The sequence below is a fragment of the Phodopus roborovskii genome, unplaced genomic scaffold, assembly GCF_943737965.1.
Source record: "Phodopus roborovskii unplaced genomic scaffold, PHOROB, whole genome shotgun sequence".
In the NCBI taxonomy this organism is placed as follows: Eukaryota; Metazoa; Chordata; class Mammalia; order Rodentia; family Cricetidae; genus Phodopus; species Phodopus roborovskii.
Genome location: NW_026126645.1, coordinates 588966 through 613209, shown reverse-complemented (window position 1 = coordinate 613209; position 24244 = coordinate 588966). Strand labels below are relative to the sequence as shown.

Here is a 24244-nt window from a genome sequence, read left to right as displayed (position 1 = left end):
TTCTTCCCTTCCCCCTCATTCCCCTTTCTAAACTCCTCATTTAAGCTCTATCTGCTTGTCGTGTTATTCCCTCCGCCTTGGTCACCCTCACCTGCTATGCTCTCCCACATGGTTCCTTACCTTGGGACCCCACTCAGTTAGGACCCACCCCCCTTCTCCAGCTTTTATTCTTGTAACTGTCACAAAGGAACAATACCAACATTGCATAACCATTCCCAGCTCAAGGTCAGAAATGGATCACTCATTAGTGTCTGGTTGAAAACAGGAGTCATGATTTATAGTGCCAAATATAGAACGGCTCTAAACATGCTCTCCACACACTCAAAACCCCGCTCCCCAACTGAACTTTAAGACAGAAGGTCCTCTGTGGCTCTTGCGCTTGGTAGAACCCAAGTGAAGCATGGTTGCAGGAGTCACCCAGAGCTCTACTTCTTTGTCTTAGTGTAGGGGTTGCTCTGTAGCCTAGGCTGGCCTTCAATTCCCCAACACCCTCCCATGGCTGCTTCCCAAGTGCTGAAATTACAGGCACAAGCCATTAAGCCTGGTCCCCAAGGCACTGTTAGCCCTCCTGCAAGCAGGCTCTTAGCTTCTAAGAGCTTTATGCAGATGTGAGGGGCAGACAGATTGTATGTAATTAAAGCTATTTCCCAAGGGGCTAGGAAAGATGCCTGGGCTTCCCTGAACTGAGGGGCAGTGTGGTGTGCGGACAGGACAGCAGTGACTAGTATCGTCTCTGGATACAAGGTGAGGTGTCTGCCTCAATGGCCCTCTCCCACTCTTAGAGGTGTCACCACAGCCAGTTTTGAGTATTCAGAATCAAGACATCACTTAGAAGGAAGGAGCATTAGCTGGCACCTCTACTCCGAAATGTCATATTAAGCAAACAAACCAAATATCCTAGGACCTTCTAGGATATTCTCAACTGTTCTCTAGAAAATACTTTTGTGCCTGTGATCTGCCTTTTTAACGAGAACAAAACCCTGCTTGTTTGCACATAAACCTCTGAAAGAAAACAACAGCTGATCTGGGTGAGGCGACAGCACAAAGCCATGATTGTGGAAGGAAGGGACTGGAGCAGAGAACTGGCTGGGTGTCTGCAGGGCTGGCCGGGGCCTCATGTAAAGCAGCCTGTCACTACCTGAACAGAAAGGAGTCACTGCCACAACAGCACTGTGCAGTTTATTAACCATTCAAGTACAGTAGCATCTGATAAGGTTGGGACAGAATTGGGATCGCAAAGTGAACAGATATTCAGCATCTAACAGGTTGGAAGAAGCCACTACATACTCTTCACAAACGTCTTCCACAGAGTCAATACAGTACTAGCCATTAATCCAGCACACCAAGTGTGCGGAAGTGGAAAAGATGCAACGAGAAAAATAGCTACGTTAGAAAGACCAACACTTTAAAAAAGAGTAAAACACTTTCAGTTTCTCCCCTTGAGCCCCTAAAACATCTCACGGTCTGGATCTACCTATATGGTCCTACATCAGCTTCTAGAATATTTGTCAGGAGGGAAAAAGTAAATGACACTGGCCAGTACAGTCTTTGGATATTTAGGAAGGGGTCGGGGAGAAAGTCAGTTCTCAGAACAAATTAGTCAGCCTCGGTCTCATCCGCAGGGTCTTTGGATTCTTTGTTCTTCCGCACCTCTTCAACGTGCTTGTCCTAAGGAGAAAGTGTGTGTAAGTGTCATCTGTCAAAAAAATAATTTGTCAAGCCCTGCCCACTGCCCACTAAGAGGTCAAATACAGCCCGAGTCACACAACAGCCCATGGGAATCACAAACCCAAAATCCCAAGACACCATATCATCATCTTCAAACCTGTTGGTCCTCTTGGGGATAACAGCTAAGTCTCCAACTGTTCTTCCAAGGAATATGCAATAATACTGAGAATTCTAGAACATTCCCTAAGATGAAATTCCTTCTTAACGAATGTTAAGTCCCAAACTGATGACAAAAAGGAACCAGTCTTATTTTATGAAGACAGTTCAAGCTCCCAACTCCTCTATAAAGCAAGAAACCAACCTTCTCTCGCAAACGCTCCAGCTTGGCAGCCATCTGCGCCTCCCGGTTCTCTTTGTTAGCTTCCATTTTGTGGGTCAGTTTCTCCTCTGCCATTTTGCTGAAGTTGTTGTTCTCCTCAATGGCTTTCTGAAGCACTTCCTTCTCGTGCTCCCGTTTTTCAGCGAGCTGCTTTAGGACTTCCGCTTCATGAGACTGCAAAAGAGTTTAACAGCCCCCTTGAAGTGTCCTTGGCATTAGTTGAAATTGCAAGAGAAAGCATGCATCAAGGAAACAGGGAGAAAAAAGGGTCCCTTCAAACTAATACCCAAGCTGGGAGCTCAAGTATCCTTTATGAAACACTGAAAATCACCTTTGTTTTCCAATCAACATATTTACTTTGGAAAATTGTTCATTTAGGGTTTTTTGTTTTGTTTTGTGACAAGATCTCATGTAGCCCAGGCTAGCCTGGAACTCTATGAAGCAAGGGCTCACTTGGAACCTATGATCCTCCTGCATTTCCTTCTCAGTGTTGGGACTATAGTCATATACCACCCCAACCTAGCCTGTCTAGTTTTCCTTCCAAATTATTTAAGACTCAAAGTATTTAGATGACTTGAATAATCTATTTAAGAATGGCACTTTAAAGAATTTCTGCTATTTAATTCCAAAGATTATGAAAAGGACATTGTCAGCTGGGCGTGGCAGCTCATGCCTTTGATCCCAGCACTTGGGAGACAAGAGCCAGGCAGATCTCTCTGAATTTGAGGCCAGCCTGGTCTAAAGTAAGTTCTAGGAAAGCCATGGCTAGAGAAGACCTGTCAAACTTTTAGCAGTAGTCAACAAACAGATTCAGACATATTTGGAAGAATCAACTTGCATGGTCTAAGTGGCAGGCATTTGCCACTGATTCTACCAGTTCTCTTCCATAGTACCTTTGTCCAGACAGAGTGCACCACTTAGACAGTTACTATGGATATATAGTACAAGGCCTAGCTTTCCTGTCTAGTCTCTGATTACATTGCTTCCTCCTACTCCATCAACTCCCAACTCCATGAAAGAGCAGGCAGATGGCACACTGGAGTAAACACTGCCATTCTTTTTATTTGCTTTTTGGGACAGTCTCAGACTCTAGCCTCGAACTCATTCTGAAATTCTGATCCTCCCAACTCTGCCTCCCAAATGCTGAGCTTATGTGGTGCCAGGGACTGAACTTGGGAATTAATGCATGCCATGCAAGCACTCTACCAACGGAATTAAACCCCATGGCCAGGTTGGCCTCCAACTGGATGTGTAGCTAAGCATTATCTTTAACTTCTTATCGTCCTGTCCCCACTTTCCAAGTACTAGGATTGTAGATGTTCCCAGCTAACATCCCCATTCTCCCTGGAGATGGTAAGTGCAGACAATAGAGTATAGGAACTGAAAAGTACATGTGCTGTGGCAGCTAAATGTACATGTTAGACTAATTATTCCATCTGATATGTGATATTACTATACTTTAACCTTTTCATGCCTTTGTTCCCCCAATTAAATAGGCCCACCATAATCATAGCTGAGGGGAAGAGAGATTTAATGAAAATTCATGTAAAACTCTTTGTAAAAATATATTTAAGTGTTTTGCCTGTACGTCAGTGTACTGTACTGAACGCATGCCTGGCGCCTGAGGCCAGAAGAGGGCACCAAATCCCCTGGAACTTGAGTTAGAACTGCTATATGCTGCCATGAAGCTGTGCTGGTGATGAAACATGGGCCTCCACAAGAGCAGCAGGGGTTTTAACCACTGATCCAGGTCTCCAGTCCCTATCTAAAGTTCTTAATAAGAATACTATTGAGGGCTGGAGAGATGGCTCAGAGGTTAAGAGCACTGGCTGCTCTTCCAAAGGCCCTGAGTTCAATTCCCAGCAACTACATGGTGGCTCAAACATCTATAATGAGATCTGGTGCCCTCTTCTGGTCTGCAGGAATATATGCATGCAGACAGAACACTGTATGCATAATAAATAAACCTTAAAAATATTGTTGAATGTATAGAAATATATGTTAACAGGGATACTTCTGAAAGTGAAATGACTATATTTAATTCCAGTTATAATTTCATTTCTCAACTCTTCCATAATTAGTATTTGTTAAATTTTCTCATTTTACTTGTTTTATGTATATGGTCTATATGAATATAAGCACATGTGCATGTCAGGCCTTCAGAGGTCAGAAGGCGGCATCAGATCCCTTCCCTCACAACTAGAGTTACAGGCAGTAGGGAGCCACCCAACATGGGTGTTAGGAGCCACCTTCTGGCCCTCTACAAGAACAGCAAGGACCCTTAACTGCTGGGCCATCTCTCCAGCCTCTCATTAGGTCTTATTTTTCAATTATTTTACTTTATGTGCATGGTTATTTGGTGTGCACATTTATCTGTGCACTACTTGTATGTATGGTAGCCATGAAGGTCAGCAGAAGGCAGTTGGATCCCCTAGAAATGTTATGAATGGTTGTAAGCCACCATGTGGGTGCTGGGAACCACACATGGCTCCTCTGCAAGGACAGCCAATGCCCTTAACCGCTGAGATACCTTCCAGCCCTCAATAGCTTTCAAAGATGGCTACTTTATAAAGGAAGTGTTTATAGAAGTGAGAAACAGTTAGAATACCACATCTGTGGAATTTTAAAGTTTTTATTGTATAGCTCTCAAAAAGTAAAATTAAGGAAACAAAGAATTACCTGCCAACAAATAAATGTCCTACTTTTTCTAAGAGAAAAAGCATGAGCTTTGATGAAACACAGGCTTAGCTTGAATCCTGCCTCCAGCTCATAGGACTTCAGGGAAATGCCTTAATAATAACATTTTTCTTGTCTGTTACCTGAGATAATTCCCACCGTGGAGGTCCAATTTATTAGAGAAAGCTCTTGAGTCAACAAGCTGGCTCCTCATAGGAGCTCATTAAATGATGGCTGCTTTCTTCCAACCATCAGCACAAGGATATTTCCTACTTATAACCACAGTAGAGCTCCAATTCTTTTTCCCTTTCTAAGAAAATAAACCAGGGTTCCTTGTTACACTATTAAGTATCCTGTAATTGTCTGGTTTACCTTGCGTCTTTCTTCTGCAGCTTCTAATTTCTTCTGGATTTCCTCCAGGGAAAGGTCCTTCTTCTTTGGGGGGGAAAGGGGAAAATCGGGAACGGATTCTTTCGACCGAGGGCTGAGAATCAGCTCAAAAGCCTGGCCTGAAGCACGCTTCTCCAGTTCCTTCACCTGAATATCTGGAGTTGATCAGATTAGTGATAAACGAGGAAGACCCAACAATTTGATAAACAGAATTAAGGCTGATTAAATTATCTGTAGTTAAGAAAGCAAGCAATATCTACCTTAAAAAAAAAAAAAAAAGAAGCTCAACATTTTTGGGTTAACAAATACCATTTTAAAGAGAAATTAGTATCTGATAAACATTTTATTAAACAAAGAATGGTTTGTTTTGTAAAACCTCACAATTTTGCTTTGGACCAAACCAAATTATCTAATTATAAACGATGGTGAGTTTTCCATATATTCATCCAAATGGTAAAATTTTAATTGCCTTTTTATTTGTAAATTCAGTTTTGAAAAGAACACAATGCCAAATTAAAAGCTTAAGACCTGTACCACTTCCTATTCTAAAGCAGCAAGCCCATCCCAGTTTCAGCTTTTCTAAATCAATTACCTACCAGAAGATGCCATTTCGAACAGAAGACAAGAGACTGGCCGTGCACCCTCCACAATCCACTGGTAAGGAGAGCCCTGAAAACGATTTCAAAGCATGCAATCAATTTCTCTGCATTTCTCTGTCATCAACACAAAGGAACCTCAAATCACACCAATGCCAATGTCAGGAAAATCATTAGGTGGAATCAAGTGACATCATTAAAAAATCATCTAGAAACACCTAAACATATTGGGAAATTTAAACTGCATAAATACTGGCGGCAGAAAATCAAATTAAGTCATATTCTTAAAAGTAAAAACCTCGAATCTTAAAAAAAAAAAAATCAGAGGTTCATTCATAAGGTTGAAGGATTCCTTCCCATAACCTCAATATTTTTTCTACCCAACATAAGATATTCCAGATTCAACCCAACAATGAGATCGGAGCCATCTTAGTTCTGTGTACAACTCATTGTGCAACTGAAATACCCACCCACCCCTGCTTTGTCTGTCTGCCATGGTGGATAACACCCAAGCTAGTAGCCAATAGTATTCAAGTCCTATTGTTCCTAGGGTTTAAGCTACTTGCCTAACAGTGGGGAAATGAAATTTTATGAACCTCTTAGGCTTTTTTTGAGGGCTAGAAATGAAATTGCAATCGTCTTGCCTCGGCCTCCTCAAGTGTAGAGGGGTGGGGTTTAGCCCAGTGGGTTAGCTGTTGCCTAGCATTTGCAAAGCCCTGGGTTCGATGAACACTCGGGGGGAGGGGAGGAGGCGGCAGGCATTATTCTGGGTATTGGGATTAAAGACATGCGCCACCACACCCGCTTCATGTGTGTCGTTTGCTACCTTACGTCGCAAAAAAATTTTTAACACTTGCCGATTATTTTTAAAAAGACCACCACTCTTAGGCCCGAAGCATATGATTTTAAAGGCTCCAAACGCTACACATTGACCGAGGCAGCGAAAAATACGTTTAGCTGTACCAAAGCACCCAACACAGCAGCCTAGCCAGCATGGGCGTGGTCCGGGCAGGCAGGGCTGGCGGCCCGGGCCAATCAGAACCCGCCCTACGCTCCGGCCTCTGGCCCCGCCCCTCGGCTCCCCGCGCCTTTTCGAATCTCCGCGAACCTCTCTACACTCGGGAGCCCGCGCGCGTGGGCAGCGACAGGATGGGCGGGGCTAACGGTCCTCCGGGGTGGCCCCGCCCCTCTCGGGCTGGCAGCGCGCGGCTGTCCCCCCCCCAACTCCCGCCAAAAATACCTCGCGGCTACGCAGTCCTGGGGTGACTGCAGCGGGCTTGGTCGCACCGCTGCCCAGGACCTCCACTACGGATCCGCGAGAGCCCAGGCGGGCGCCGCCCCTCAAGTGCACTGGTGCCCGCAGCCTTGCTCTCCACCAGACAATGGAGACCCCTGAGGAGCCGCGCCCACCGAACGATGGAAGCAGGGGACGGCCCACGCCCCTATAGTCTCCATGCTCGCATCCAGGGCTGAAGCCCACAGCTGGCCGCGCCCCCTCCCCACCAAGCCGCGTCCCCAGGGAGCAGGGACAAAAGCCAAGGCTCCGCCCGAGACTCACACAAAAGGCGAACGCCCCCTGCCCGCCAGGTCTCAGGGCTCCCGCCCCTCCAGTGTCCCCCGCTGGCTGCCCGCCGCCTTCCAGGCTGGTCCCTACCCCGCCGTCTCTGCAGCCGGAGACAAGCCAGCACCCACCTGCTCGCTCCGAGTCGCCTGGCCACACTCTGAGCACCAACAGACCTGGGCGCGCACAAAAGCGCCAAACAGCGGCACGTGACCTAGCCGCGGGTCTTCGCATTGGCTGAGCGCGACGGCACGTGCCGCTCCCACCCCCCCCAAGCCTGGGGTGCCCCGCCCCTCTGGAGCGGAGCATCTTGGGAGGTGTAGTACGGGCCAGTGGGGCAGGAGGACAATGCAAGGGGTGGGGTGCTCTGGGGGGAGGGTCCCCCAGGTGTGAACCCCGGCTGAACCCCGGGTCTCTGCACAGAACACTGGGACTAAATCGGCTGCGGAACTACATCTCTAGGAAAAGAGCAGGGCGAGGCGAGGGAAGGAGCAAGGGAGGGGGTCTGTTCTAACCTACTTTGGTCTCTTAGACCTTGATCGACTAGATTCTTTAGCTGCCGAGCCGCACGAGTCTGGTTCGCTCCCTAGACAGTGTCCCTTTTGATGCCACACCTCGCCCTGTCGCCCAAGTCGCCCGAGCCCCTGTGACAAGACAGTGCCACTCCACGCCCCTTCACCGTCCTCTACCCTTGGCGTCCTACCACGGATACACGCCAGCCTGTCACCTGCGTTGCAACATCGCGATCGCTAACCCATTTCGTGCTGACAGGTCACGGGCGTGGTCCTTCCCTCGGCTATTTGCATTCTATCCTTCCTCAGCTTCCCGAACTGGGGGATCTATGCTGGACTGTGTGAGGCTCTGGAATCTGATCTTGGGTCTAACAAAGCCACTAAGCTTGTAAGGGAGACTCCATCTCTCCTGCCAAAGCCTTGTGGAGACAGGAAAGGGAAGAGCGATGGTAGTTCTAGATACACTGACTGCAGTAAAGTGCTGCTTTTGTTCTGAAAGCACGTGCTCCCCAAACGGGGCTGGGCTCTCTTTGAAAATGTAAACAAAAGGAGCCACAAGGTCACGGTTCCCTGTGGCCTGGATAAAGCAGAACTATAGCAGAGACACAAAGGAAATTAGCCTGACCCTGTCTCTCTTGGACCCCTCCTCTCTAACTGAAGCTGTGTCCCCATGTGGTGGTCATTTCCCCAAGGCACCTGCTCAGAAACCCTATACACAAGGAATAGTATTTTATTAATGGATTTGGTGTCCCCAAAACCAAACCACACATACCACGGCCTCTGTGGAACCACAGTCCTAATTTTAAAAGAATCCAACGTCTGGCTAACCAAGAGGGAAGTACCCGAGATAAAATACAATAGGTGCACAGGACAATGAAAACAGCAGACAGACAAAGCAAGCAATTGGCAAAGTACTGTTGCCTGAAATATGCTTATAGAGGCATATTTTCCAACAATTGCCCTTGTGTGGGGTCAGTCTCCGCCTAACCCCACCCCAGTCAGTCTGCAGGGTTCTTGCTTAGCCTGTAAGAGGCAGGAGCCGATTCTGCACATTGAGAGACTTTTCTCTTACACAAACACAGCCTCGGATCAGTCAGGTGCTTCAGTTTCCTGAAACGGATCTCAGAAACCATTTAAACCCTGGACAGGCGTGAGACTAAAGCCTTTCTTTAAAAAGACAGACAAGCCAGGGTAACACAGATGAGCAAAGACCTCCAACACCAAGAGGTCTGGGGCCTTCTGAACCAGCATGTCGTCTTGAAGTCTTTGTACTGGATCTGGAAGTGTGTGTGGCAGATCCCACCCATGTGACGCAGGTTTTTCCCCAAATATAAGACACTGCCACACAAAAATCTCATATTTCTATTAATGTTGTGACAGAGAAAAATTAATCCTTCAAAACACTGATTATTTTAAAACACTTATACCATCCCACCCCACCCCCACACACACCTTTCTCCCTAGAGCAGATGTCTATTTCCATGGAAACCCCAGCTAGACATGAAGTCGACGTTAGAACTCATGAAGATTTTTCATCTTTTTTATCGATGCCTCTTGGCTTCTGGATTTGTTGTTGGATGCATGCTTGTGTTGGCATCTGTGACAAGAATTTCTTGAGATTCTCACTGCTGCTTAGGAGGACATAGGGGGATGGGATCAAGTTTCCTCCTGGAATGACCCTGTGAATAGGAAGATGTTTGCCTGTGCAGTGGGAAGATTCTATGCTTTAGGATGGAATGGGGTTGCTTCTCTGAAAGCCAGTTCTCACCGGAGTTCATGGATGGTACCCACAATTTGAAAGGGTAACTAACAGCTCTGCTACTCCACTGTGTAAAGGGCCACGACCTCCTTCTCCCCTAAGACTAGCAAGGTCCCCCGCCCTCTCTGAGGCAGCGAGGGGTTAATGTTTCCCTATTGGAGCTGCCTCTCTTTGCCTATGAGAATTATTTTTGCTTCTGCTCAGATGGCTTGGTTGGATTGTTATGGGGCCAGCTGTAACTATGGATTAGCACAAAGTAAAGTCTAGATATGGCAGCTGTCCAGCTTATTTGATCTGTGTAGACAGCCAAAGGAGAGCACTTCAGGCTTCAAAGCCCAGAAAGGATGTCTACACTGATGAAATGCACCAGGCTGTTGTCAGATCTCCCAGTTATTCCCAGAGAGGCGACAGCCTTTGTTCATTGTTGCTTCTGAGGCCACAGAGGTTGTCTCCCACATAGGCGCCTCTGAGGTCCGCTGCTGCTCCTGGGGCCTGTCTTTAACCAGGGGTGTCACGGGAGAAGTCAATTTTATTGTTGAAGTTTCTTTGTTCCCTTTGTCCCTAGTCCTCAGGACCTGGGCTCTAATGTACCTTTTTCTATTCAAACTCATCCCTGAGAATATTTTACACATCTGTCCCCCCCAGTGGGTAGAGGAAATGTGTCTTGTCTAGGTGTCTAGTACAGGGCTTCATACATGCTGAGGGCCTAGAGGTTTGTAGAGGAGGAGGGGTTGAAGAGCCCTCTCTCACACCCAAGTTCCTGTGGTGAGCTGTTAGATCCTCCGTCACAGGAGATGCATTGAAAGTCCAGAGCATAGAGTCTGGATCAGCCTTGGTGCAGAGAGTGCATTAACCAACATTGCTATAGTAAAGTTCCTTGATTGCTAGAAGTGAATGAATGAATGAATGAATGAATGAATGCATTGGATGAATGTTAGACTTTTATCCTTAGGTTTGCCATTGTCCTTACTGAGTTAAGTTTTCCCATAGAATTATTTTATTTCTTTTTCTTTATTTTATGTGCATTGACATCAGAGTCCCTGGAACCAGAGTTACAGACAGTTGTGAGCCACCATGTGGGTGCTAGGAATTGAACCTGGGTCCTCTGGAAGAACAGCCATTGCTCTTAACTGCTGAGCCATCTCTCCAGCCCCAGAATTATTTTATTTGTAAAACTCTTTTTATCTGATGGTGCTAGATAACTAACGAGGGCCGTGCATGGCATGGAAATGAAATGTTTCCCTGAAGGCTTGTGTGTTGATGGCTTGGTTTCCAAATTGCAGCTGGTGTTCAGAGGTGGGGCCTCCAGGAGGGATTGATCCATGGTGAATTCATGTGCATCAATGTTTTGTCATAGGTATCAGGTGTAATGAGTACGGTTTATCCGCCTGCCGCCGCTGGTCTTGTCCCGCCACCACGCCGCCAGCCCCAAATAATACACAGAGACTCTGTATTTGATACAATACTGTTGGCCCAGTTACTTGTTTCTTATCGGCTAGCCCTGCCTTTAATTATTAACCCATTTCTATGTATCTTCACATGGCCTTCTCTTACCGGGGAGGCGGCTGGCGTCCAGCTCTCTCCAGACTCTCCATCTTGACTCCTCCTTACTACTTCCTATTTCCTCCTTGTCTCCTAGTCCCTCCTATCTTCCTTTCCTATTGGCCAACAGTGCTTTATTATTAACCAGTATGAGAAACTTACAGAATGACATCTCCCATCATCTCCTCTTTTCTGTCTAAATAAAAAGAAGGGTTTTAACCTTAACATAGCAAAATATATTATACAACAGTTATCAAGTAAGAATCACAGTTAACAATATTTAGTCCATTAACATTTAGCAAGATTTGAAGAAAATATTTCATCATCTATTCTATCTTTGTGTGTCTAAAGTCTAAGTAACTTATCTTTAATCCTAACTAATGAAAACTATAACCATAACTATCTGTCTTCAACTCCTTCAAAGACCACAGAAGGATAATATATAAGCTCTAGAAATGACAGAGACAACTCATTGCCTGGTCACCCGAAGTTCTTCTGTAATCTTCCATCTTCAGCCCATAGGCCATAGTGTGTCTGGCAGACTCTTCAGCAACGCAGGAAACTTTAAACTGTCTTCTTGTATTGGCAGTTTGTCAGTCACTTTTGTCTGTGTCCTGCATAATGCTTCGCAGACTCTTCCATGAAGCAGGATCTCTGTAGCAATGTCCATCTTGAATCAGAAGTCACTTTACTGTGGGTCCTGCATGTCCAGTTTATACATCACAAAGTCAAACAGTGCAGACAAGAGGAGTATCTTGTCCAAATGGCTAGTCTTGCCATACTGGAAGCAAACTCCAAAACGAGTTTCTTCAATGTCCATCTTCTTTTCTGGTGCAGGTGGTATTGCCAAGGGCAATTATGTCTCACTGTCACGAAAACCCTAAACCATTTTAAATGCCATATTCTGTAGGTCTTTGAAAGGTTTGAAGAATGCCTATCTATCTCAAATACATCTCTGTGTATCTTGAAAACCTAACTAAGTTAACTCTAAGCTTTGACTATCATAGGTAATTATCTATAATCTGTACTACATTATACAATATGTTTCTGAATGAACTATATAAACACAATGCCTAAACAAAAGGAGAAATATACACATCACAAAATTGACCTTAAATTGTATCAATAAATGAAAATCCATTCCAAAACAAAATAATCATATCAATACCATAATTCCCTTTTTACCTTTAAAAATAATCGGCTGTGATCATTACCCATTTATAACCAACCATTTAAATGAAAACAAACATTTATAAATATTTGGGAATTTGGGCGTCGTTCTTTCCAAACTACTTCCTGCTGACAGGGGGCGCTGTCATGGGGGATCCTGAGAAGTTGCAGAAATCTTGGCTGTAGTCTTCGAGGCTGCTTTGTCCAAGCTGTTTTGAATGTTGGATCATCAGCGACTGTTTCAGGGGGCCTGGCTTGATCAAACCACATTAGTCTGGAAGGAATCCACAGCTTTTTATTTTCTATGGAAACAAAAATAGAAATCCTTTTCCCCAGTAACTTGTCCTTGAACTTAAATGTTTGAGTCAAAGCATTTTTAAAATATATAAATTGAATTAATCCAGCAGTATTTCCTTCAACAGTTGTTGTTTCCTCAGCAGTCAAATGATATAAAGACAATATAATGCCATACAGTAACCAGATTCTCTCTGAGCTTTTCATCTTTATGTGGCTTTATTATTACTCTGTTTCTTTTACTTTTTATTTTTTGAGACAGAGCTTCTCCTTGTAACTCTTATCTGCCCTGGAATTCACTCTGCATACCAGGTTTACTTTGCAAATCACAGAGATCTGCTTGCCTCTGTCTCCCAATTGCTGGGATTAAAGGTGTGTGCCACCACACCCAGTTCCTCTTTGTCTATTTAAAACCATTTTTTTTTCATGTCTACGTATATTTTAAAACACACTGTAAACCTTTAGAGGTTTTTCTTAATATGAATCTGTCTTTACTGTAAATTTTTATCTTTATCTGGCCACAAGTCTTTATCTGTTAAACAACAACATTGTTAAAATGAAAGTCTTTGTTGTTTCTGCCGAGGTTTATAAAAGTTGGCGGCTGCTATTTTACCTCCAGCACTGAAAGCTGCGCTCACTGCCTTGGTCTGCATGCTGCCGGCTTGGAGATGTGGTCACTGCCATTGCCATCTCTCATACACACCAATAAATTGTTAGCAGAGTTTCTTAAAAGATGTGTGGTTTTTTGTTACTTATGATGAGTCAGGAACCTTCCCTTAAAGGAGTTCTGTGAATATCTGCTTGTCTCTCGCAAAACAGAGTCCAACCGAGAAAAATGCTGTTACCAAGAAACCTTGCTTATCTCTGTTCTTTTGTTTCTAAAACCCTTTTTTAAGCTTTTGTTAAATTTTAAGTGGAAGTTCTTATTAACCACGTGGGCGCCATTTGTAATGTGTATGGTTTTTCCGCCCGCCGCCGCTGGTCTTGTCCTGCTGCTGCGCCAGCCCCAAATAATACACAGAGACTCTGTATTTGATACAATGCTGTTGGCCCTGTTACTTGTTTCTTATCGGCTAGCTCTATCTTAATTATTAACCCATTTCTGCTGATCTATGTTTTTCTCTTACCGGGAGCCGGCGGCATACTGCTTTCTTCAGACTCCCCATGCTGACTCCTCCTTACTACTTCCTATTTCCTCCTTGTCTCCTAGTCCCTCCTATCTTCCTTTCCTATTGGCCAACAGTGCTTTATTATTAACCAGTATGAGAAACTTACAGAATGACATCTCCCATCAATCAGGTCCCCTGGAACTGGAGTTACAGACACTAGTGAGCTGCCACGTGGGTGCTGGGAATTGAACACAGGTCGCCTGGAAGAACAATCTGTGCTCTTAGCCACTGAGCCATCTCTCAGCCGGTGATGAACCCACAACTTAATGAATTTTTGGAGGCAACAGGAACTTTAGGAAGTGGGCTTTGGTTGGGGGGAATAAGTCTCAGGAGGTATGCCTTTGGAGGGTGTTTTTGTGTCTGCCTCCATGAAGAGCAGTTTTGCTTCCTGCCATGCTTCCTAGACTCACCTCTACCCCGGGTACAATGGAGCCGGTGACCTGGAGCAAAACCTCCGACACTCTGCACCCAAATCAACTTTTCTTCCTTCAAGGTAACTTTCTCCGATATTTTGCCATAGTAATGGAAAGCTGACTAAGACACTAGAGGAACTCTCTATTTGACTTCATTTTTCTGTGTTGGGCATTAAACCAGCACTTTCTTTTTTCTTTTTTGTTTTTTCAAGACAGGGTTTCTCTGTGGCTTTGGAGCCTGTCCTGGAACTTGCTCTTGTAGACCAGGCTGGTCTGGAACTCACAGAGATCTGTCTGCCTCTGCCTCCTGAGTGCTGGGACTAAAGGTGTGTGCCACCACCGCCTGGCTCTCTCACCAGCACTTTCAACATGCTTTACTAAGCTGCCTTCTCAGCCTCTCACTAGGGGAGTGAACTTAATCAGTCAACTTAACTTTTTTTTGCTTTGCACTGTTGAGGATCAAACCTAGTGCCTTCTGCAAGCTAGGCAAGCAATAAACACCCGTCTCCCCGTGGAGGGGGGCAGAGAGACAGAGAAGGGAGTGTTGTGTGTGTATGAATGTGTGCCTGTGAGGGTTGTTTATGAGTGTGTGTGTTGTATGAATATGAGTGTGTAAGTATGTGTATGAGCATGTGTGTATGTGTGGGTGTGAGTGTGTATGAGTGTGAGAGTGTGTGTACACACTCTATTGTTCTCCTCCTTATCATCTTGAGACAGGGACTCTCCCTGTATATGGAAAGTTCTAGCTTTTCTGACCGGCCAGTGAGCTGTGTGGATCTGTCAGTCTCTGTCCCTCTATGCTGGGTTTTACACACACACACACACACACACACACACACACACACACACACACGACACACGCGTGCGCACACACAGCACGGCACTCCTTATATGGGTATGAGGACTGAGGACTCTCAGGCCCTCGTGCTTGTAGAGCAAACACTCTTACCCACTCAGCCATCTCTCCAGCTCCCCAGGGAGTATGTTTTTATAATTCAATTAATTTTATGTTTTATAGAAAACATTCAAGATTTAAAAATGAAACCATCATGCAAGGGCACATAGCTATAATCCCAGCACTCAGAATGCAGAGGCAGGAGAATTGCAAATGGGAGGTCAGTCTGGGCTACAAACTGAGACCTTTACTCAAAGAAAGAGGAGCTGGAGATGGAGAGTTGAGAGCACTGGCTGCTTTCCCAAAGAACCTGGGTTCAGTTCCCAGCACCCACGTGACGGCTAACAGTGATTAATAACTACAATTCTGGCCACCATGGCGCTGTATGTAGGTGGTGCACAGGTAAACGTGCAGATTAAACAACAACATATAAAAGAAAATTTTAAGTGTGTGTGTGGTGGGGGAGGAGATGCTCAGCAGGTAAAGGTGCTTGCTTGCTGTTAAGTCTGACAACCTGATTTCAATTCCCAGAATCTACACAATAGAAAGAACTGACTCTCAAAAACTGTCCTCTAGCTGGGCAATGATGGCACACACCTTTAATCCCAGCACTCAGGAGGCAGAGATAAGCAGATCTCTGAGAGTTCAATGCCAGCTTGGTCTACAAAGGGAGTTCCAGGACAGCTAGGAATGTTCCACAAAGAAACCCTGTCTTGGAAAAAACAAAAACTTGTCCTCTGATATCCACATATGTGCTATATAGCATACCTGTACCCACAGACACACACATAGACATGAACATATGTACATGCTCACAAAACAAATGTCAAATGTTTTTAAGTATAAAAATCTCTCCTCTTCAAGGACAGCCCGGTCTATAGGACAGCTAGGGCTACATAGAAAGACCCTGTCTCAAAAAAAATAAAAATAAAAATAAATAAATAAAACATCTCTCCTACGTTATTGATCTCTATCTGCTAATTACTCCACCTCTCTCTTCCCACAGTAATCAGGTAATCAGGGTCTTCATAGTGACAAGCAAATTTGTAGATACGTGCTCCTGACTGGCTTTACACATGATTAATAGTAGCCATGAGTCTCCTGTATTTAACCGTTTAGTTCTTCTCACTTAACAATATACATCAGGGTCTTTCCACAGCTCCTAAGTCTAGCATGCCCTTGATCTGCTATTCACAGTATGACTAACCCATGACAGAGTTCAACTGTGCTCACTCCGTAGCCCCCAGGTCAGCCCTAACAAGTTGCTCTTTCAAACAATTCTGTGGTGAAGGACCCAGTACACCTGGCATTTCCCATGCAGGTGAGCCTATCTGCAAAAACACATCCCCTAGACACGGGGCTGCAAGGTCAAAGGGTGAGCCCATTTGGAATTTGTATAGTGCCAAATTGCCTGCCACGAGAGCGGTACCAATTCAGCACTTACCATGTGGTGGTTTAATTCATTTTCTCAATTCATTCAAGAGCAGTTGGAAAGGCTTTGTCTCTGGAAGGCTCAGGCTCCGGGGAGAGCAGGGGGAGGAGAAACACCACTGAAGACGTGGCTGTCAGTTCCTCGAGTATATTAATAACCTGTATAAAGGCTTGGAAAGAAGCAGCTGATCTCAGAACAGCCCGGGCTGCACCAGAGCGATTGTCCCAGCAAGTCTTCTGCAAGTGTCTGCAGGTGTGTCTCTCGGAGGAGAGTGAAAGGTTTTTGAAGGCAGGGTCTATTTCATGGCTATTCTGGCCTCCCGTTCCTCCCCCGTCCCAGCCCCATGAACATAATTATTTGGCTAATTCCAAACTACATCTTCCCTGCATTTTTTTTCTGATCTTGAAATATTAGAATAATTGACAATGACTTTTCATGGTGATAATTTAAAACAGGCGCTACTGTGTGGAAACGTGTCTACACTGTGTGTGTATGCACAGAATAGTTAAGACATGGTTACTGCTGTCCTAGGTTCTTTGTTAGCTTTGCTTTCTTCTTTTTTGTCTTTCTCTTTTGGTCTCTTTGTGTAGCCCTGGCTGTGCTGGAACTCTCTCTGCAGAACTCAGAGATCTGCCTGTCTCTGCTCCCCTTCCACCCCCCACCACACTGGGATTAAAGGTGTGAGCCACCACCCACCACCACTGGCTATTTCTTTCTTCCTTTCTTCCTTTCTTTCGATGTTTTTTGGCAGAGTTTTCCTGTGTGGCCCAGGTTGTCTCAAACCCTCCTTTGTCAGCCTTCTGAGTGGGGGTGTCACAGTGTGCACCCCCAAACCTGGCTCTTACTCTATGTTCTATGTTTTATCAGTACTTATGGAAGGCTCTGCCATCTTCTAATGACCCCTCTTTATAGGGTGACTCTCTGATTTTCTCCTGAGCTCACACTCCTGAGGCCAAAGAAAGGAACTCAGGGGTCCCGACACCCTGGTTTTTAGGTCACCTTCCAGAAGTCCCCTGCCAAAATGATGGTGTATGAATGCTAGCTCCTTCCTCTCAGGGCCAAACTTCCTGCCAGACTCTTAGAGCGTGGGGGGAAGGGCTGCACATGGGGGCTGGGAATGGGAAGTGAAGGGTCTGGCTTCACATGTGGTGATTCAAGGAATCCAACAGTTCTCAGCTTTAGACTGGGGAGATAGATGGTTCAATTGGTACAGTCCTGCTGCACACCCATGAGGACCTGAGTTTGAATGCCCGGAACCCATGTAAAAAGTCACTCGTGTTACAAGGCATCCATGTTAAAAGTCAGATGCAGAGGGACATGCCTGTAACTGGGCACCGGGTCAGCAGTGGGCAGATGTTTGAAGTCCATTGGTCAGATTCACTGAGAGACCCTATTTTAAAAAATAAAGGTTGAGGGCTGGTGAGATGGCTCAACAGGTGAAGCCAGGACCCACATGGTAGAAAGAGAAAAACAGCTCTGCAGACTTTCCTCCACATACATGCCATGGCATTCATGATCTCACACACACACACACACACACACACACACACTGTAAAAAAAGGATATAGCTCAGCAGTTAAGAGCACTGGCTGCTCTTCCAGTGGTCCCAGGTTCATTTCCCAGCACCCACATGGCAGCTCACAACCATCTATGACTCCAGTCCCAGGACATCTGACACCTTTTTCTGGCTTCCTTAGGCACCAGGCACACAGAGCTGGACAGATAGACATGCCAAGGACACAGCTTCACACATAAAATAAATATTTTTAAGTTAAATTTAAAAATAGACAGCCAGGCAGTGATGGCACATGCCTTTAACCCCAGCACTTAGGAGGCAGAGGCAGCCAGATCTCTGTGAGTTCAAGGCCAGCCTAGTCTACAGATCAAGTTCCAGGACATCCAGAGGCTAGAAAGATGGCTCAGTGGTTAAGTGTATCCATTGCTCTTACAGAAAACCCAGTAGTTCACAGAAACCACATCAAACATTTCTCAGCAGCCTCTAACTCTAGGGGATCTGATGCCCTCTTCTGGCCTCCACAGACACATGCACTATTGTGCAATACCCATCCTCCCCCGCCCCCCAAAAAAATGTTGAGTATGATCAAGGAGCTGACCAAAGAAGCTCTGATGTGTCTAAGTGATGAAAGATCTGCAGATCCGATGCTGAACCAGGCCAGGGGTAGAAGAGAGAAGCTCATACATCATATGTCCCAGTATTTCAATTACAGATCAAGTCAGCAAACTAATTTTAAAAAATGAATGTTCTAGGGTGCTGCAGAGATGGCTCAGAGGTTAAGAACACTGGCTGCTCTTCCAGAGGTCCTGAGTTCAATTCCCAGCAACCACATGGTGGCTCACAACCATCTATAATGAGATCTAGTACCCTCTTCTGGCATGTAGGCACACATGCCCACAGAACATTGTATACATAATAATTTTTTAAAATGAATGCTCTATTCTCCCACTTCTATACAGATTAGGGCATGTGCCAGCCAAGATCCCCATAAAGGGACCAGGGCAGGGCAGCCAAGCAGGAGGCTAGGGCAAGTAGGAGGACCCTGCCCATGAATGTGATGGGGATGGAGATGGGGATGGGTTAGCCATCTCTGGGCTGTCTTAACAATGTGCCTCAAACTGGGTGGCTTATGGGAGCCCAAGGGCATGGTGTCACGGTGCTGGTTCCTTCCAAGGTTGAATCTATTCCAATCCTCTTTGGGCTTCTGGTACCTTTGTTATAGGTTGATTGACACACTGAGTTCTCCTTTAGTCATTGCCTCATTTTCCCATCTGTGTTTGCCTCTGGGTCCACAAATGCCCTGCTTATCCGGACACCAGTAGTACTGGATTGCTGCCCAGCTTGATGACCTCATCTTAATTTGGTCATCTCCCAGGACTCAGTTTCTAAATAAGGTCACAAGGATGGGGGATGGGAGCAGGATTCAATCCACAGTGGTGACTTCCACTGAGTTTCAGTGATGCCTCTCTTGGAACCATGTGCGCTGAGAGATTTCTTCTGATTTTTAAATATTGACATCTAATCGACTACAAGTAAACTTTTCAGCTGAAAGGGAGTCAGCCTTTGTCACCAGTGCCCCAAGGGGCTTTCTAAGGTCTGACAATCACCCTGTGCCTATGAGACGGATGAAAGGCCAGCTCTCAAATAATGACACGAGGACTTCTTATTAATTATGAAAGCTTGGCCTATAGCTTAGGCTTGTTCCCAACTAGCTCTTATAACTTAAATTAACCCATTTCTATTCCTCTACGTTCTATCACATGGTGTTACCTCTTTTCCACCTTCTCCTTGTTTCCTCTCCGTGTCCCCTGGTGTCTCCTGTATGCCTAGATTCCTTGTCCTCTTCTTCCTTCCTCTCCCCAGAAATCCCACCTATACCTCTGCCCAGCTATTCAGCTTCTTATTACACCAATCACAACAAATGCATCTTCACACAGTGTATAATATCCCACAACAATAGTCCAACTGTTGCTCATCCCGAGGGCCCTTCCCTACTGCCCGTGAGAGTATTTACTGTCGCTTAGACATGACACAGCTGTACCTTGTACCCTCCCTGCGCCTTGGCACGTCTCTCTGCTTGTCTTGCTCTGTCACCTCAAGCCTGCAGAGATTTTTCTGGCCATCTTTCAAATGCTTTCTCATTGTCATTACTTTTGTAAAGCCTTCCCTGGCCACCCTATCCCTCAAGTTAGCCCCTTCCTTCTGTAGGCCTCTACCACACCCAAAAACTCTATCATACCACACAGTCTGCGTGCAGTTACTTGATTGTACTTCTGCCTGGACCATGAGCCTGTGATGGGCAGGACTGTTGCACCGAGCACCTGATATCAGCACACACGGCCTGCATCTCCGCCCACTGTTGTACCTGCCCATGGCGCCTCTCTCCTTATACCCTCAAGCATCCCTCCCCCAGTGCCTTCTTCTGACCTCCTCAGGCACCAGGCACTAAAATAAAGGCAATACAATACAAATTAAAAACACATATACTACCTACGCTGCTAACTTGTAAATGTTAGTTTAACTTTATAAAAACTGAACTTGTAAATGCAGGCTAGGTTCATGTTCTGGACTGTGGTCTTGTTCACCAGCTTCTACCTTGCGCCTTCAGTTGGTCGTCTCCACATAAGTGTGGCCCAGGCTGAACGTGAACTCCTACCCTTCCACTTGGCTCTTCTCATTACCCCATGGATGGTATCCCCTGGGCACCGGAAGGCATCTTATTTAATCATTTTCTGTGTCCTTTTCCATCCCCGCTCTGGGTTTAAATGTAAATAGATTCGTGGCAATAGGAGCTGTGTCCACTTTTCACCATAGAACATTCCCCAGGGTTTGGTGTCTGAAAAAATTAAGTCCACTAGGGGCTCAGAGTATTGTGGTTAATAGTGTGGGCTCTGAGGGTTCCAGGGGCAGTGGCACAGAGCTAAGATGGGAGTACAAGTGAATATGATCAAAACACATTGTATACGTGGTTCAAATAGTCAAAGAATAAATTTAGATATTTTTTAATGTGGGGGGGGGTAGCTGGAGAGATTGCTCAGTGGTTTTTCACTGGCTGCTTTTCCAGAGGGCCTGGATTTAATTCCCAGAACCTAATGGTGGTTCACAACCATCTTTAACTACAGATCCAGGGCACCCAACAGCTTCTTTTGGCTTTTGTGGCCACTGCACACAGGTCATTGTCATATATCCAGGCAAGACACCCACACATATAAAATAAAAAGAGATAAATCTTTGGAGAAAAAGTAGGGTGCTGAGACATAGTTAAGGGTGCAAAGTGTTAGCCAGAGAGGATATGAGGATCAGAGTTTGATCCCCAGAACCTAACATGAAGAGCTGGGCACATGACCCGCATGATGGTACACACCTTTGATCCTACCACTCTGAAGGCATGGTGAGTAGTTCCAGGAATCTGAGGCCGGACTCTTCTACATGTTGAGCCAGATCTACATAATAGAGGATCCCCTCTCAAAACAAAGACAAACAAGCAAACAAACTCTGGGCACAGGCTTGTATCCCTAGCACAAAGAAGGCAGAGATGGGGCTCATTGGGGCTCACTGGCCAACCAGTGTAGCCGAATCCTCTAGCTCCAGGGCCCAGTAAAAGATCTTGTCTCAGGAAACAAGCAGAGTTGCCCCTGAGGTTGTCTGAGATTGACTTCTGTCCTCCACTGAAACCCACACACTTGCCAGGACCAGCACTTCCATGACCATGTACATGTACACACACACACACACACACACACACACACACACACACACAGAGAGAGAGAGAGGGGGGGGAAATAATTATATTTGAAAAGGAAGTGAACTATCTTGAACAATGTTCATGTCTTTGTTAAGAATTTAATATGTCCTGAGCTTTCTGAAGTGAGCTGTTTCATAAACTGTAGGTTTAGAAATTGCATTTGATTTATTTTGTGACATTAAAAAAATAATGAAAGAAGATGGGCTCTGAAACCAGAGTCTCTAAGTTCAAATCCTGGTTCTGCCTCTTAACAGGAGCAAAATCCCCAGAATGTATCAGATGAGCACCAGAGAACTCACCCCAGAGATGAGTTCTGTCCATTCATTCAACAGATAAGGAACCACGAAGTATCAGGTTCGGAAGGCAAATCCCAAGGAGGCCACAGTAGATAAACTATCAGTTCAGAACACTGAGAACAGCCAGCCCTAACCCAAGCAGGGAAAGCCTCTAGGGCAGGCTGACCCCCCACCATAAAACTATTTTCATTGCTATTTCCTAACTGTACTGTTGCTACTATTGTGAATAGTAATATAAATATCTGTGTTTTCCAATGGTCTTAGGTGACTGCTATGAAAGGGTTGTTTGATCCCCAAACGGTTGTGACCCACAGGTTGAGAACTGCTGCTCTAGGAGAGGGGGCAGCCAGAAGAGACAGGAAGGACGTTTTCAGGAAGAGGCAGGGGAGAGGGTGCTGGAAAGAGGAAACAGTATGCCTGGCAAGGATAGTGAAGCTAGGAATTTGCCCTGGATGCCAAGCCCACAGGGTCAAGTGGAAGGGAGTTGTGCTGACCCTGAGATCTGGGAGGGGTCTGGGACAGGACCTCTGCCCAGGTTTTGGGGGTAGAGTGGGAGTGTGCAAGAGCTTTAGGGACGATTGCTTAGAATTGCAGGGTGGCAGACTCTTTGAGCTGAGGGATTTGGGGAGTCGTGCAGCCTTGACTCCTTCTGATAGTGTTTAAAAATTAATGTAAGGGCTGGGATGGAGTGCAGCTCAATGGTGGGACATGTGCAAAAATGTGAGTTTTGATCTCCCCAACACACGCACACGCATGCACACACACACACACACCAAAAATGTACAAAATAAATATAGCTCACTCCCTAGGATTAACCATATTTGTCCTGAGTATTTTCTTTCTAAACATTTTCTTAGGAATATTTATTTATTTATTTATTTATTTGTGTGAGTATGGGGCTTATTTTGTTTTTGTTGTTGTTGTTTTTGAGATAGGATTTCTCTGTGTAGGCTTGGCTGGTCCTGGAACTCTGTAGACCAGCCTGGCCTTGAACTCACAGAGATCTGCCTACATCTGCTTCCCAAGTGCTGGTATTAAAAGCGGGTACCATCACCACCCAGCCGGTGAATGTGTTTTTGCATTTGGGGCACGGTGCATGTGTGGAGGACCAAGGACAACCTACTCAGTTCTGTCTTTCACTAGGTGAGTCCCAGGGATTGAACTTGGGTCATCAGGCTTGGCAGCAAGCACCTTTAGCCACTGAGCCTTCTCAACAGTCCCTGAGTGTTTTCTTACAGACATATAACTTAGAATGCCTTAAGTGATCTGTGAGTGACTTGCCTCTTGAAGATTTATATATTTATTTGGAAGACTTGAAACCCAGGACCTGGCATGTGCTGGGAAGACCCTTTACCAGTGAGGTACACTCCAGCCCCTGAACCTTCCTCTCCACTTACCATCTGCAATTGCTGCCCTCTCCCCACCCAGAGACAGCCACTGTTAGGAGTGTATTTTTCCCTCATCCTTTCTTTTTAAAAATAGTATTTGTGTGTTTGAATATAATCATAAAAATACCAGTTTTGTTTGATATGTTGCAAAAATTATATTGTGTTGTGGCTTTATCCTGTATTCTTTTAGTCGTATTTAATGTATTTTAAGTTCTACTTACATCTTTGCACATAGCTAGCTTATTGCTTCCAGCTTCCTCTAGTGACCCATAGCCCACACAGACTCTATCTTACTTACATATCCCCTAATGCTGGCCCTTAAACTGTATCAAAAGTTTGCTTTTAGATGCAATCTAAAATGGACAAACTCCCTGAATGCACGCATTTTACTAGGTTAAAAGGAAAAATAGAATGGCGGATGTGTTGTGAATATTTTCAGTTTTATTAGGTGAAGATAAATTGAGCTAATCTATCTGCCCGCCTCCCGCGTCTGCCCCGCACCCACCCTACTCTGCCCGCACCCCCTAACCTCATCCATACCTGCCCTTATCTAGCTTTAATCTTTCCCTCCCACAGATGAAAAGACTAAGATGTGGGGGTTGAGTCCAGCGTGCTTTGGTGCAGAATCCAGACTAAGCCTTGAGGTCGTGACTTCCCGTCTCCCCCTCCTGCCCCCCCAATCTCCCCGTGAGAAGCACAAAGCGGTTGGTGTTTGCTTTCCCTGGAAAATCGAGTCCGTAGAGAAAGAAAGAGAGGGTGGGGAGAGCATGGCTATAATACTCCAACATGGTGATGACAACACGAGTGGAAATTTTTTTGCAAATCTGCCCAGAAAATGGCTTC

At 45.4% G+C, this 24244-nt stretch overlaps 1 protein-coding gene across 3 annotated transcripts; it reads right to left on the bottom strand.

Annotated features, from left to right (window-relative positions):
* Positions 1-1160: 1160 nt before the first annotated feature.
* Positions 1161-7519, bottom strand: Stmn1 (stathmin 1). Of its 3 annotated transcripts, none has more exons than XM_051173488.1 (5): positions 7268-7519; positions 5710-5782; positions 5096-5268; positions 2030-2221; positions 1161-1668 (listed from the first exon to the last, which is right to left on the bottom strand). In XM_051173488.1, the coding sequence occupies exons 1-5, from the start codon at positions 7502-7504 to the stop codon at positions 1597-1599; spliced, it is 747 nt and encodes a 248-aa protein (XP_051029445.1). In that variant the 5' UTR covers positions 7505-7519; the 3' UTR covers positions 1161-1596. The 3 variants fall into 3 exon arrangements, with proteins under 3 accessions (XP_051029445.1, XP_051029446.1, XP_051029448.1); XM_051173489.1 differs by having other exon boundaries at positions 7364-7519; XM_051173491.1 differs by having other exon boundaries at positions 7402-7496.
* Between the last annotated feature and the right edge of the window lie 16725 nt (positions 7520-24244).